Source organism: Talpa occidentalis, unplaced genomic scaffold (assembly GCF_014898055.3).
Source record: "Talpa occidentalis isolate TD23 unplaced genomic scaffold, MPIMG_talOcc4v2.1 talOcc4.15, whole genome shotgun sequence".
NCBI classification, from domain to species: domain Eukaryota; kingdom Metazoa; phylum Chordata; class Mammalia; order Eulipotyphla; family Talpidae; genus Talpa; species Talpa occidentalis.
This window is the reverse complement of record NW_023601543.1, coordinates 69669990-69686294: the sequence shown is the minus strand read 5'-3', so window position 1 is coordinate 69686294 and position 16305 is coordinate 69669990. Positions and strand designations below refer to the sequence as shown.

The 16305-nt window shown below is 33.8% G+C and overlaps 1 protein-coding gene across 1 annotated transcript in view; it reads right to left on the bottom strand.

Annotated features, from left to right (window-relative positions):
• The window catches only part of DMD (dystrophin), a 1988221-nt gene that overhangs the window by 1105370 nt on the left and 866546 nt on the right, over nucleotides 1-16305 (bottom strand). The window contains 2 exon segments of the mRNA XM_054695791.1: nucleotides 13808-13990; nucleotides 14844-14996. Of these exon segments, the coding sequence (XP_054551766.1) occupies nucleotides 13808-13990; nucleotides 14844-14996 (336 nt within the window).

The following is a 16305-nucleotide window of genomic DNA, read 5'->3' as shown; positions in this document are numbered from 1 at the left end:
AAGCAAACATTGTACAAAAATGAACACTGATGTAAAATATATATAAATCATTAAAAAATAAAATTTTATTGAGGCAACACTGGTTTATGACATTACATATGATTTCGGGGTACAGGGTCACACATCTTCGGATGTGTATTACCACACTACACTCACTGCCAAAGCACCCATAATCCTCCACCACAGTCTGCTGGCCCCTCCTCCTGTGTCTCTCTTGCCATGCTCTTTTCTGCTAGCTTTAGTTCTGCAGTCAGAATTCAAGGATTTGTTTCACTTTGGTTTTGTCTATTCCTTTGCTTTGCACAAACTAGTATTTTTTTTTTAAAGATTTATTTATTTATACCAGCACTGGGTGCAGTCAGAAGCGGGGAAGGCTGAGAGGATTCACCAGAGGCATAGCGGGGAGCAGAACAGACAGACTGATGAAATATACTGCTGAGGGGAGCAGCGGGTACGGCAGGAGAGATCTGTGTGTCATATGGGACCCTCACCGGTGGCCGGGGATCGAACTGGCGCTGCAGAGGCTGCGGGCAGCTTCACAGCCCAGCGCTCAACCCCTGCGCCACTAGGGGAGGCCCACCCAAACTATTATTTTTACAGCATAAGAATTAACTAAAATAAACGTAAAAACATTCTGTAAATTATAAAGTGGTAAGTTAAGTGTTTGTCTTTTTTTTGGAAATGAAGAATATAAGAAAAGCAAGTGCACTAGCATTAGTGAAATGTATTTTTCCAGTTTGGTATCTTAATATTTTCAGTTTCAATTTTGCAAAGCACAGGAAAGACAAAACTTCTATGCTAAAGTGTATTAATTTATTTTATTTTTTGGATTCTAATAGCAATACCAAATGATGCTGTTATGGGATCTATATATCCTAAAAATAAACATAAGAACGACTTAAATCCAAAGGAGTAAAGTATAAATGAGCAAATAGTGTTTCTGTACCTTTATTATATATAAGTGTATATACTGAAAATACATTAAGCAGGTGTTGTGATACTCTAGTCCCACCCTTTTTGCATATTCATGTGTAACAAAAGAAATTTCAGAATCTTATTCTAAGGGATGTTTGCAGGGTGAGTATTTTTGCCTGGAAGGCCATAAAAATGGGAGGCAATCATGGCTTTTAGAGCTTTCATTTTCTTTTTCTCAAAGGAATGAAGAAAACTCATTCCTCATTTTCAAAACTTCAAGCGAACAACGCAGAAGCTTGGCAGAAATGGTGCCCATGCTTGTGAATGTTTCTCCAAATTGACGACTCCCAGTTTTTGGTTTTTATTTCATGGTTCAATAAAATATACCGAAAAGTCATGGAACTTCACAAAGTTCCAACCTTTATTTCTTCTAGTAAAGGGCACTGTAGTAAAACAATAGTAAAAGAGAAAGAAGGAAAATAAAGAAGAAATGCCACTTCAATGCTGACCCATGACCACCAACAGAGAGTTATTCTCTCAGATGAAAGAACAATTGTATAAATTTAGCTCTGTGAAAAGCTCAATACATTTACTCTTATTGTTCCCCTTTCCAATGGACACATGAAAACTTTCAGCAATAGACTGCATTGGGGGCACTACTACTGTAAGAATATAGAATTAATGACTCTGAACTATAGGGAATTCCACAGAATGATGTGATCCATTCATTCAATTTTTATTGAGCACCTACTCTGTGGAAGAGTCTATATAAGGGGAAAATACTAATGAACAAGACAGTCTCTGACCTCATGGAACCTACATTCTGTTTTGTATAAAACAGAATACAAAAAAGTAAACAGAAAAATGTGACACTTTTAGATTGTCATAAGTGCTTTATGGGGAATATTCTGGCTAAATGTTATAGGGCATGATGGGGGAAAGGGGTGAAGGGAATATAAAATTCATCAGACAGAATGTTGGGGGTTGAATCTGTCTTACAGCCTGAAAGATGACAATCCAGCAGGCAAAGATTTAGAAGGAAAGTTTCAAGTGAATGGAAGCAAAACTGCAAAGACCCTAAAGTGAAACAATATTTTAAAGTTTGAAGTGGAGGAGACCTTGAGGCAGTACATCAAGAAGGCTGTTTTCCAATAGGAAGGCTAAAATATAAAGGGTCTGGATCTCTTAAAATAACTTTCCACATAGGAAATGGTCAAGTGTAGCTATGAAGCAAAATGTGAACTATAGTGTAAAGGATATTATTCTTATATTTAGCATAGATTTGTGATAAATCACATTACAAATTTTAAATTTTCTACAGATCAAAAAGATAATTATAAACTTTATGTATAGACGAGTGGATCTCTGTTATTAAAGAATTAACTTATCTATATTTTGTCACCAGACAGTCTTTTAGTTTTGAATGCACTATTACAGAAAAATATTTACTAATTGGAAAATCCCAGTTAGTTTATCCTGGAAATAAATGCCCACACATTGCTCTCCAGCTAAACAGCTATGACTAACCTACCACAAAATTATGAATTAATCTGAACATCTTAAATTTGTACAGATATGCTTGGTTTTAATTTTATCCATGTACCTTTTTATCCACGTACCAGTTAATCCATGGATTAACTGTCATTATATATAGCTTCTCTCTGTTTTTACATGTTTTAAAATAGCCACCTGAATTTTTAAAATTTATCGTGATTGTAGCATATGGTGTTAAATTTGAGAATGCAATCAGCCTGAAATTTCATTTATGTCTCTAGTAGATAGCTGTCTATTACTTATTAACTATTGTACTCAGAAAAATCAATAAATTGAAAGGGTAAAAATTATGTAATTTTAAACATATTTACATTGTACAGTGAAGTCTATGTAAATAAATGCAATTGTATTGCTAAAAATACAGCTAAATTTCAAACACATTTGAAGATTTCAAAAGCCATTGGCGCATGAAGGGGGGTGGAAGAAATATCAAACCACTTAGCAACTTGAAAATATTGTAACCCTTTTCTATCTTTGATGAAAATCAAAGTTTGGAAAGCTATACACTGGAATTAATTTTATTCATCTGTTCTCAGAATATGTTCCATACAATGAGAGTTTTAAGTAATCATTGAAGAATCAGAGTGATTCACAGATGGTGAGAGTGATTTAATTATTTTTAACCAGTTGTTACAGGCATGCTCAGAAGGATATTTCCAACCCTACTGCAGAAGCCATCTGATTTCCCTTCCAGCTGGTGTTCCATATTTTGAAAGCAAATTTAGATTGGAGAAAATTACACTTTTTATTGTTGTGTTGCAAACGGAGGTCAAATTGCTGTGTATAAATTCTTGTACTTTTTTCCTCTTCATTGTATGAGCTATATTTATCAAATATCACGTCTTTTGTATGATTGCTATGGATTTGCCAATGTTCTTTTATGTTTTGTGTTGTCTGACACATAGGAAGCACTGGAGAAATGTTTATTGAATGAAATACCAATTCAATGTATCCAAAATAAAACTTGAGTTTCTTTATAGACTGCCAGCAAGTGTACGGAATTCCAATTTCACTGCACCCTTATTATTATTATTAGGTTTTCCTCATAAAAAAATGAACAAAAAGAGAAAGAAGCCAGAGTCGGGGGGGGGAGGGAAATCTCCCCCACTAAAGAGACAACATCAACAAATCTTTGTTCATTGAATTATTAAAACTGTTTCATGATGTTGGAATCCTGGTCCTTAATTTCATGGTAACAGTTGCTTGACAACTGTTAAGCTGATTAAGTTGTTTTACGAATTATAGGTAGCCTTTGTAAAGATCCAGTATTGAATAACTCATGGCCTCAGAAAAACTTTTATATAATAAAACACTAACTTATATTGATAATCATTTCTATTAAACTAAGAAAGTATAAATTTCACTTAATGGCCTTTTTCACAACGAGAAGTAACAACTTGTTCCAGAATAGTTGTATCAAATGTTAAGAAAATTCTAACGATTGTCATTTCAAGGAAGAGAATATTTATTTTTAGTAAGAGAAATTTCTTTAATGCCAAAGAGGAGTCATATTTATTCTTAGCAAAACTTACTAATAATACATTAGACTCAATTATGTCCTTATATCAATATTATATGGAAAAATATCATTAGGTAATATATTTCTTATCAACAATAACTCCTGAGGAATAAGATAAATTTCCACTTGATATTGTAATTTAATAGTGTATTACCATAAGAAAGGTAACATTACTTTGTCCATTTATATATGTGACACCAAACTGAATTGTGCCTGTAGTCCATTAGTGTAACTTTTCTTCAGAAAATGAACATTCAAAATTAGATATATAACAACATTGCTATAACCTAACTACATAATAATTCTGCTTGGTAACAAAATCAGTGAATCTATCGATAGTTTAACGCACTTACCACAGTCCTATGTTAATATAGTTGCTTATTATACTTGACCAATTCAATTAATGTTGTAAAATCTAGTATTCTCTCTGGATTATTCATTTTATTTCAATAGTTTATTTTCTTGTATCTACATCAAATATGTCATATTGTACTCTTATCATGTTAATGGTTAATGCCAAATTATTAACATGCACAAAATATTTTGCATAGTCTCTTGAGAATCAAGACTTTAAAACAATTTCATCATCCATGAGACTATTCATTCATTTTATACATTATGCGCCTACTATGTGTGAGTCACTGTTTCTGGTCCTAAAGACACACCAGTGGGAGAAAAAAAAAGAGACAAATTCCTGCATTTTTGGCACTTTCGATCTAAGAAGGGAAGTAAGATAAAAAGTGAAGATAATTTTCGCTTTTGTGGTAGCACATTTTATGAGGAAAAAGTCAACGTGGAAGGGGCTGATAAAATGTGTACATATGTACGTATGAGTTTCTGCTGCTTGTTTCCCCAAGTGAACCGCTATTTTATTTTTAAAACCATGTTCTCAGAACTTCATTTGTGGGGATATTAAAAGCCTAGATTTAAGTGGTGTTAAACTAGAATATATTTGTATTTACTTCAGTTAGGTTTGTGATACACTACCAATTCAAAATCATTTAAATTTTTGGCTTTTGGTTTGTGAATTCTACAAACCACCCCTTTTGCATACTATCTATTAAACCAGTGACCATAATAAAAACATCTTGGAAACTTTCAACATTTTTCTGGACTCATTATTTCTCATAATTCTTTAAGAAAGGAGTCATTAACTTTGTCCTGTACCTTAAATATTTAGGCAAAGTTGCCTGGGTAAAAAGTGATGCAGGTTATAACCTAAGGTTTTCTTCTTCCAAGTAGGAAAATTAGAACAAAGTACGTCTTTTTTCCCTAATGGGAATGGGATCTGCTTTATAAATACTGGTCTAGTCTAGATTTTGCAATGGTAATACAAAATAAATTTGGAGATCTTATTGACTATTATCATAATATTAAGTTGCATATGCCACTCCTGTTGACATATGCATGTAACCTATTTCTGTTATACGCTATTTCCATATTCTCCATGATGTGATAGGTTTATTTTAATTCATGCTGGTTGGGATATCAAAGTATTTATTCAGTTGGTGGACTCTTTCTTCCTTAAGTTCCAGGAAACATAATTCTTTAAATATTTTCTCTCATTCTTTGTCCTCTTCTTTTGTAATTGTATCAGACATAAAATATCATACTCTGTTCTTTCAGTCTACCTTCCATACCATTCATATTTTATCTATATGTAGTATATTTTAATAATTTTAACATAATGACCTTCTAATTTTCTCTTCATTTATATTTAATTAGGCATTTAACTCAGATACTTATTTTTTCATTCAATGATTAGTTTCCATTTCTGGAAGTTCTCATAATAAATACTGGAGTATTTTTCACAGTGCTTTTAAAAATCAATGCTCATTGTATTCCTTTATCTCTTAGACAATCATCAATATATTTATTTCAGGGCAATGTTTTTCTAATATTTTAAGTTCATGAGGCACAAATTATCTTGCTTGTTGTATTAAGCAACTCCATGTCACGATCTATTATTTCTTCATGTGGGCTCTAATATTCTGTTGTGAACCGATCTTCAGTGTTCTTCTGTGGGACACTCCCGAAAGAGTGATTTATTGTATGATTCTTTGGATTGCCTCCAAGGACTTCATCAAGCTAGGATCCATTTTATGTTAATTCCTCAGTTCAGAGTCGAGCACTCTATGGCTAGTGTATAAATTCAGATCTCATACACTCAGTGTTGATTTTGAGAGATTTTTTTTTTCCTCCAGCCAGAATCCTTGACAGATAAAATTGAGCTTTTGTGTTGGATTTATCTGTTCCACCTCTGCATGCCATGGGAAGTCCTTCACATTGTTAGGCCACACATTTTCTACTAAAAGGTGTTAAAACGTTCTACTAACCATCACACCCTCAAGCTAGGTTTGCTATCTCATGAGATGATGCTGTCAATCATGGCACATAGAGGAAAGCTGAGTTCCATCATCTATTTTGAGCTCAGCTATGTGTTTAGAACTGTTCATTAAATTGCATTTTATTCAGAATTTACATATATTTGAAATAGGTATATTAACTTTCTAGAAGCTGATACTTGTTGAACATGTACTAAACAACTATTAGTACAACTATGTACTAAACAACTATTAACCTGATTCTATTACATAACTATAGACTTAAAAAGTTACTATATAAATGGAAATAACTATATAATTGCAACACTCCAGAAAAACAAAGAATTTTGACTTCTTAATACTTGTGATATATTATGTTCAAAATTGAAGCTGAGAAAAGGAAAATTCTGTAAGCAGCTAACTCCTGATTCATTTCCCTTAGCAACCATCATTTGTCTTTTACAACCACAATTTTGTTTACTAAAGAACATTCTGTCTCTAAATAAGACAATTATTTATGTACTCCAATTCTCCAATGATTTTGCATTGACAGCTGACAATCTCTGTTGTTATTTTAAGGCAAAAATAAAATGTGTGGCAATTATTCAAACAGTATGTTGTCCCTGTATTTTAGTCTCAAAATTAATTGATTACCATTATATAAGAAAAATGCAAAAAAAGATAAGTAATGGTATATCAAATCTAGGTTCAGATGTTATTTTTCAGAGGTGATGACAGTCATCTCTGTGATTACATTTCTTGTGTATCTGTGCTTTATTTTGAGAAAATCCAAAATAGCAAATGCATAATTGTACAGGAATGCTTCTCCCATTTTTTCCCCTGAAGAGCAGTGTTTCTTCACTACTCAAACAGGAATCCTATCATAAAATTAAAATGAAATTTCCCCCCTTTGTACTGCAACTGTCCAGATGTGAAATTCTGCAGAATCTATTTTCCTCATAGAAATGCATAAACCATCTGCATATCAAAAGCCCTATGAAGTTCTAGAATAATGAATGTTTTTCAAACTTGTTTGGGCACTAGATTTTTTTTTCTTTCAAGTAACTCCCAGCTTATTTTGGGAAGTACTAAGTTCAAGTTTGTTATCTTCCATTTCTTACATGCGCCATTGGACAAACCTCATGAACTTCATTTAAATGTATTTTCTTTACCGTAAAATGGCAATATTTATTGGAGAGGATTATTGACATCAAACTAAACATACATGAAAGTTCATTTTAAGTGTAGAGTTCTGCTCAAATTTCTAAAAGTTAGTGGAGGAATATTTACACTACAGAAATATTTCCATTTTTAAAAATTTTTCACTTGAGGATTAATTTATATATTTCCTGTAGCATTTAAAGTGAATCTAGGGCCTCCCCGGTGGCGCAGCGTTTGAGCACTGGGCTGCAAAGCTGCCCGCAGCCTCTGCAGTGCCAGTTCGATCCCCGGCCGCTGGTGAGGGTCCCACATGGCGCGCAGATCTCTCCTGCCGCCCGCTGCTCCCCTCAGCAGTGTACTTCGTCAGTCTGCCTGTTCTGTTCCCTGCTCTGTCTCTGGTGAATTCTCTCATCCTCCCGTGCTTCTGACTGTACCCAGTGCTTGTATAAATAAATTTATAAATCTTTAAAAAAATGAATCTAGCAAAATTAATTTCCTCTCAAATTTTCAAGAACTTGTGTATTTTGGAAATGTGTGCCTTTAATGTTAAAATGCCTTAAGACAATTTAATATTGTAGAAGCTATGCTTTTCAATATATTATTGTAAGCCTCCTTATTTTCACCACTGACCTTGACGGATTATACATCAAAGTTCTACCAAGTGTCAGTTGCTCCTAAATGGAAGGATGGCTAGGCGATTTACAACACCTATATAAAAATCTAGGCGTAACGTATTTCACAAAGGATCAATATGTATAAATGTCCTGAGATGGAAATGGTACTCGTGTATTTAAGTATAGAGGAGAAACATGTAAGCTTCTGTGACCAAAGAATGGCTAAAGAGGAGATAAATTTGGAGTAACAGGAGTGCTAGGGAGGGATTGCATGATGGAGAAGTCCAGAGAACTGCATTGAAATGGTACTGCGCAGCAGGGATTTGACAGCATCTCACTTATGCTTTAGGAGTTTAGGGGTCCTGTATTTAAAAGGGAAAATATAGTGTGGGTGGGGGCAACCTGGAAGCAAGGATCAGAGACTCAGTTGAGAGATGATTTTGCTGTCAACATGTAGATACAGTAGATAATGGAGTGGTCCTATTAATGATAGTTTACAAGTGGAATCAATAGGATTTGAAATGAATTGCATAGAGGACACAAGAGAAAAGAGGAATTATGGATGACGTCTAGGATTTTGACCAAAGTGAAAAGGCAATTTACTACCAGGAGAACTTTGTAGGAGACAATTTATATAGGGGAGGAAATCAATTAATCTTGACTTGGCTATGTTACATGTGAGAGGCCTGTTCAATATCTAAAATAAGAAACTGAATAGTAAGTTACTGGAAAGGAAATGCTGAATATGAACATTATTTACTGGGTATTTGCAGTCACAGAATACCCAGGGCAAGTAGAATTGTATTTAGCAAAATAGCATTTCCTCCTTTCATGAAGATATTTTTTCACTTTTGCTGCCCCCTTCCTGGGACCGGTAATGTATGTTTGCCACTTCTTTTTGCTTCCAAGAAACAATGCAACTGGTAATGACTTACAATGAACACATTAGGCACAAGCCTATGCATTTGTTGGCACCATCTAGGACAAAGCATTTATTTAGGGTATTTTCCTTTATGTGGGGCCAGACAAACCTCTTCTATATACTCATAGCATTAGGTGTTTTCCTTTGAAGCACCTGGCACAATTTTTTTTTTTTTTTTTTTTTTTTTTTTTTTATAGAGGCATGCTTTATTTATTTGTTTTGCTGGTTTGTTTGTTTGTTTTGTTTATACATGCACTGGGTACAGTCAGAAGCGCGGGAGGGTGAGAGAATTCACCAGAGCCAGAGCGGGAGCAGAGCAGGCAGAAGGACCGAAGTACACTGCTGAGGGGAGCAGCGGGCGGCAGGAGAGGTCTGCACGCCATGTGGGACCCTCCTCTGGTGGCCGGGGAGCAGCCGAGGATCGAACCGGCGCCGCAGAGGCCGCGGGCAGCTTCGCAACCCAGCGCTCAACCGCTGCGCCACCGGGGAGGCCCCACCTGGCACAATTTTAGTAGCTAATTACAAGACATATTTTTAAATGTCCCTGTTATATTGTCCTTCTTACACTAATACACTGCTTAGTAACTAAATTTCTAGATAATAAATCCTTAGTTTTGGTTTATCACAAAATATTTCTGTGTCTGAAAATATCGTTTCTTCATTCTTGAATCACAGTTTATAAGACATTTGAAAATTTGCCTAGCACATTTAAGGTATTATTCCATTGTTTTCTAACATCGATCACTGATGAGGTCTACTGTTAATTTCGCCCTCCCCTAGGCATTCTGTCTTTCCTCTCCAGTAGTTTTTACGATATGTTCCTCATCATGAATATTCTGGGTTTTATTACAGATTGGTGGAACTTTATTCAATTTGAGGACTCATGTAGATTGAGCATATTAAATTTTGCTGAATTTTGGTCAGTTATATAAAACAATGTCTCTTCCTCAGGAGCTCCACTTTCTCAGTCTGGAATGCTATTCTGAAATATGTTGAACTTTTTATTCTATTTTCTATGTCCTCTAATATTTTCAGCAAACAAAAATTTTCAACAGTATCTCTTTCAATTAATGTATTGTCTTTATTCTATAATGAGTAATGAACCCAATATTTTTTTAAAAGTGAGTAATTCAATAAAATTTTAATTTCTTGACTATTTTTTTTCAAATCTTCCTGTTCACTATTCAGAATACTCTTTTCTTACTGTAATAATCCCATTCCATCCTTTAATAATATTTTAATATTAAAATGGACTTAATATATTTTTCTGATTGTCCTCTTATCTCTATTTCCCCAGGTATATGTTTTAAAAATTGCTGTCTTTTAACACTACTCAAACAAATAATTTTTCATATCTAATATAATTTTAATCTGTAAGCTTCTTCTGTTCAGGTGTTCCACATGTCTCCTGGTATGTGTGGCACCCTCACTGTAAAATTTTGTGGTTGCCTTTTGTTAAGCTTTTTAAGGTTAACTTTCAAATGCTATAATTAAGCTCAATAAAAATTATTATTAAGGAAAATTCCTATTAAGGAATTTGCAAGGCCATTTTTTCCTTAGCTCTTTCAGTCACAAATTTATAGAGAATTATACCTTCACCAGTAGGATTACCAGTGTGGCACGAAATTTCCTGCAAATATTTTGTGACTTTAGACAATGGTACCATGGGTTGAGGACTCTAATTTGAAATTTGCATTTAACAAAATATATCTGACCGTGGTTAATAACATTTAAACTTATGGTAAATACGGGACCTAATTCTGTTAATGGCTTAACGATATAATAATTTTTTAAAATGTCTTTTTTTCCAGTGTTTGCATAGAGCAATTAAAAAAAAATGATTGAGTCCCCATAATGCAGCAAGCACTTTGCAAATATTACAGTATTTCACCATCACAAATGTCCTTATCACCATTGTACATATGAGGGAAATCAAGCAGAGAGATTTACCTAGTCAGTGGAATTCATATTAGAGACTATTTATCCCATGGAGTGGTCTTTTTATTAGACCATGCTGCTGTTATAAAAGTTCTGTAGAAAAATTCTTTATGATGTGTTTATAGCCATTGCTGGGTCTTGACTGAGCAGCTAAGTCTCTTAGCCAGCAGGAACTATCAGCACATTAAAAGTATCTTACATTCCTAACCAGGGCAGGGGCTCAACATGTTGACTACCTAGATAACATTTTACCTGTTTTCTCCCAGTCTTTTCCCTTCCCGGTTTATTCTGGGGAACATCATTTACAAACACTCTCCTCTGCTTTGGTTTACTCTCCTGTCTGGCCCAGGGCTGCCTCTTGGCTCCCTCAGACAAAGTCCCAGGCCTTTTCTGAGCTATGCTATTGCTTCATATAGCTATGGCATGGTCAGAGTCTGTAGTGTACTAATTCCACCTGGTTTAATCCAGTTCTGAGCCTCTATCACTGAAATAAAATTAATTCCTCATTTTAGACTCATCTTTCAAATGTTAAACACTTTACAGTACTGCCTACAATTTTGAATTGCTACTGCCAAAATATGAAAGACTAATTGAAAATAAATGAAATCTAGAGTTTGTATCCAGAGAGAATAGAAAGGGAATTTGAGAAAAGGAAGATCAGAGAAAGGACTCCACAGGGAGGTAAGGAATTCTGAAGCTATGACTACCTGTGCTTCATCAGGACCACTGTGGGTTGAATCCAAATATAACTGTTGGTAAAATTGTTCCATAGTGTCTATCTCAAATTGTCTCATTGTAGAATAATTGGGAAAGCTGATTCTAACCAGTAGACATATGATATCAGTTTTAAAATATATATAGTATAAAAATACATCTTGGATGTTTTCTATCAATTCTCACCTTTCAGAGCTAATTAGAATCCAAAGTCAAATATAACTAAGTTTATCATACTTCATACATATCTGTATTGCTTCTACTATCATAGAAAATCAAGTGTTAATGTAAAAATGCTTTCCCCACTCCAAAAATCTCCTGAATTTTGGATCTTTCTGATATAAAATCAAGACGTTATGTTTATAAGGAAGATGTATTTTAGAATTTTTCTGTAATTTAATTTTTAGATTTACACTAGAAAGTTTAATTGGATTAATATGAAACTTTTTAAATTTCACATATCCTCACTTTATTTCATCAATAATTCACATATTTGTTAGGGATCTATTATGTGTAAGGGCATAGTAGAATTTTTAGAGGATGTTCTATGGAGATTTTTGATCCTGTGTCTATTTAACTGTAAGGTATTAATAATTAGGTTGCAAATATTTTAATTCTGCATAAAGGGTGTGTCAAATTATAGGGGAATTGGAATGAAGAAATTAGTAAGTGGTCAGATAATTCAACGCATATGATTTTACCCTGATGATCTATTAAATCAAGGCCAAAATACTTTCCTTGAACTTTCTTTATGGTTGCCTTACTCTTACATTTTGCATCTATAGCTATAGGTTTTTATCAGTGTGAGCTTGAGTTACTTATGACATATGTTCATAACATCTAATATGAAGGACAATAGTCTAATACATGCAATCAACTAGAATTTGACCTCAACTGAAATATAGTTTCAATAAATACTTTATATTACTTCTCCCAACTTCCCAGGATATTCAACTGCTATACCCTAGGATTCTAGGGTACAGAATTTCAGGCAAACAGTGGATTTGAGGATTTTTCCAATGCATAAAAAGAAATCATAATAACATGCACTGTATTTTCCCTTGGTTAATAAGCAGAATTAATGAAATTATATGCTTAGAAAATGAAATCATATTAATTGTCTTATTTAAAAATATACCCAGTATTAACTGGAATCAATAATATCACATAAACAATCCCCAAGAATATATCGTGTGGGTTGAAGCAAATGAAAGTCATTCACATAGGTCAAAAGTTGAATATCTGTTGCTTTCACTTGATTCGACCTAAACAGTTATAAAGCCTATTTTTCTAGACTTTGACATCCTGGTTTTGTGAAGGTCACTATCTTTGCCTAATTATAGAGAGAGAATCATTCTTCTTCACTTTATAATACCTCAGAATGAGAACAAAACAATGTACCTGTTAGAAAATCCTTCTTCTTTATACCCTACAATATAAAGAGCTAGGAAAACAAAGCTTATGATTATGAGTTGCCTTTTTAAAGAGAAAGTCACAAAATTTCCATCCAGCTGTTTGAAAGAAGAGTAGTCGTTCCTCTTCCTTTTTGCTCATAATATTTCAGCAGTCGTATTATTTTAGTTTTGTGTTCAATTTGCTGTCAATTACTACCCATCTTACTAGGCATCCAGATCTAATAAGGTTTTAATCCATTAAGTAGCTATGCCAGGTATTAAGACTAAGCTATTATTCTTTAAAAATCACCTGATGCAAGTTCATTTAAGAAGTTTCACAAAGATTTATTATTAACCCTGTATACATTAAGAAAGTAAAATTAGCATGGGATGATCTCAGGAAAGCAATACGTATTTCTGCATTAGACACTGAAAAAAAGGAAATGTATGATAAATTGACAAATTCACATTGCCAATGTTATGGAAAAAATGATGTGGCAAAACAAATTAAGATGCATCTTTCATTTTTGAGAAGGGGAGCTACTTCCTATAGGCTGTTAACTTATGTTTTTAATATGAGAAATTAACCACTAGTGTTAGGGAAGCCCAAAGTGAGGGAAAATTACTCATTTTCAAACATATATTTAAAAGCTTGAAATTGCACCCAGATTTTTCTTTGTTTTTGTTAGTAGGCCTCTGTTATCAGAGTAGTAGTTGCAAACACCCATGTGGGTTTGCCAGTAACAACTCACAATTTGTGCAAAGTTGAGTCTTCGAAACTGAGCAAATTTGCTCTCAATTTCCCGCCAGCGCTTGCTGAGCTGGATCTGAGTTGGCTCCACTGCCATTGCCGCCCCATCCTTAGACAAGCCCTCAGCTTGCCTATGCACTGCATTCAGCTCCTCTTTCTTCTTCTGCAATTCACGATCAATTTCCTATTGAGCAAAACCAATACAGGGTCCAGGGCAGTTAGCTAACCACATCAACCAACCTACAAGCAGTACATACTTCTCTCAGAAATGTCATAGGCTTTTGTCACTTTATTGTCATTTTTAAAATAATTTACCAATATTGAAGCCTTCACTGTCAACTTCACCCAAGAATCCAAATATTATTTCAATTATCCCTTGAAGGCTCAGCTTTAGATATTCTAATTGAGAAAATATTTAAATTGATCTAGTATTTTCTTCTCCATTCCTCTGGTGGTTGGGGAGCTGACCCAAATTGGAGTGATTACTCATTGACTAGGGGACCATCAGTATAGAATATTATTTAGAGGGCAGGTTATTTATTTCCTTTTTAAAGTTTTGAGGAACTCAACAGAGAATGAAGCAAAACAAAAAGTGTAAAATAACAGAAAAAAACATCTTCAGACAATATGCAAATAAATCAATAGCAATTTGACACAGATGTGTGAAGATGCTCTGATGAAATGAATGTGCTAACATGAGAAAGAAGTCTTCCATATACCGATAAGTCATTTGTTCATCTGGAACAAAGATACACAAAGTCAATTACAATTTTACCAAAAAAACACGTGACATTTCGTAACTTATTTTACATTGTCTAAAAATAAAACGTTTTATTCATCAACATTATGTAAATTGAAAAACACTTAATACAATACATTTGCTAAAACAAAACACAATAAAAGGCAATGCATCAAATCAGAGAAAATGCTAATAAAGGAAACAACATCAACATTTTAAGTATGATCCACACAGGTTAAGTTAAACCAATTAAGCTACAAAAATAAAATCTAGTATTGACATTCTGAAACAACATTACCTTTATTTTCCTTTCATCTCTGGGTTCGGGTAGGCTGGCTAATTTTTTTTCAATGTCATCCAAGCATTTCAGGAGATCATCAGCCTGCCTCTTGTACTGATACCACTGATGAGAAATTTCTAGAGCCTTTTTTCTTCTTTGAGACCTCAAATCCTGTTCATGGTGCAGATATTATTAAAATATCAATATGTATGTATAGCACACTATGTGCTGCATTTATTTAAAAATAATTTGAGACCCTTATATTCTTGTACAATTTTGGTTAAATTCACATTTAAATGCCAAACATACAAAGAGAGGATTAAATTATGTCTCCATGTGGCCGGGTCCATGTACAGAAGCTCAGAAATTTGAACTCAATTTAAGTATTTTCTCTTGGCATGTTAAAACTTGTTTAGACATCTTGTCATCTTTAACTGACTTGTAAAGAATTAGTTGACTAACTGATCATGTAGTCTATGTGCAGTAATTTGATATATGAATACAATTGAATTAACAAGATACTTGCACAAATGTAACAAATTTACAGTTGGCTTTTAAAACAGGAAAAAATTGTAAAATTTGTATCAGCAGCTCTGTGCACATCAACAAAATTTTTAAGTTTTATAGCTAAGAAACAACATTTAAGAATTTTTGAAATCCCTGCAAAGAGTTTCATAGACCACTTCCGTTTTATGATTAAAATATTAATCCATTATATTTAGCATATAATTTTTTCAAGCTATATATATATATAGAAGTAAGAAAATTGTTTATCTGTGAGTGCACATGAAAATCACAATTCATGTTATAAAAATGGTTTTTTTCTTCCAAGGCTTGCATGATCAACTTTTTCTTATTACACCAAATCTTGTTTCAAATGCAAAATGATGAATTATTTAAAAATGAAAAGGAAAAGAGCATGGTTTTCAGTCAAACTGATGAGATAAACAGGGTGACTTATTTAATAAATCAACAAAGGGGGGAAATAAATCATCTTGCTCCTTACAAGCACACCCAATGTCTTCCCTGATCAATAGAATTTGATGAAATGCCATATTATGACAACACTAGGGAGCTCACTAGCTCAGACTACAGCTTTTGTTTCTTCCAAGCGTAGCAATTAGGATTTCATGTACAGCTTTAACTGAAGCAAAAGAAAATAATGAATCTCAAGCAACTGCTGATATATTCACTGCATTGGAAAGTTCTAGCCTCCTTTGACATATTTTATAAGGACTAGAATTAGAGCCACTTGGCAAGTTAACATAGTTTAACAAGTGGGCTATATTTTCATTGGTTGCTTTTAATACATTTGCCAGAATTATCTAGATTTTTCCCCCATTTTGTCCAAACTTAGGGGTATAAAAATTACTGTAGTTTATGTTTTTAGTTGAATTTCTAAACCTCCTGTGGAGGTAATAAATGCCTGGGATGAATCAGATGGAATGCTGCTTTTCTCAAAGGTACCCAGATACAGCCA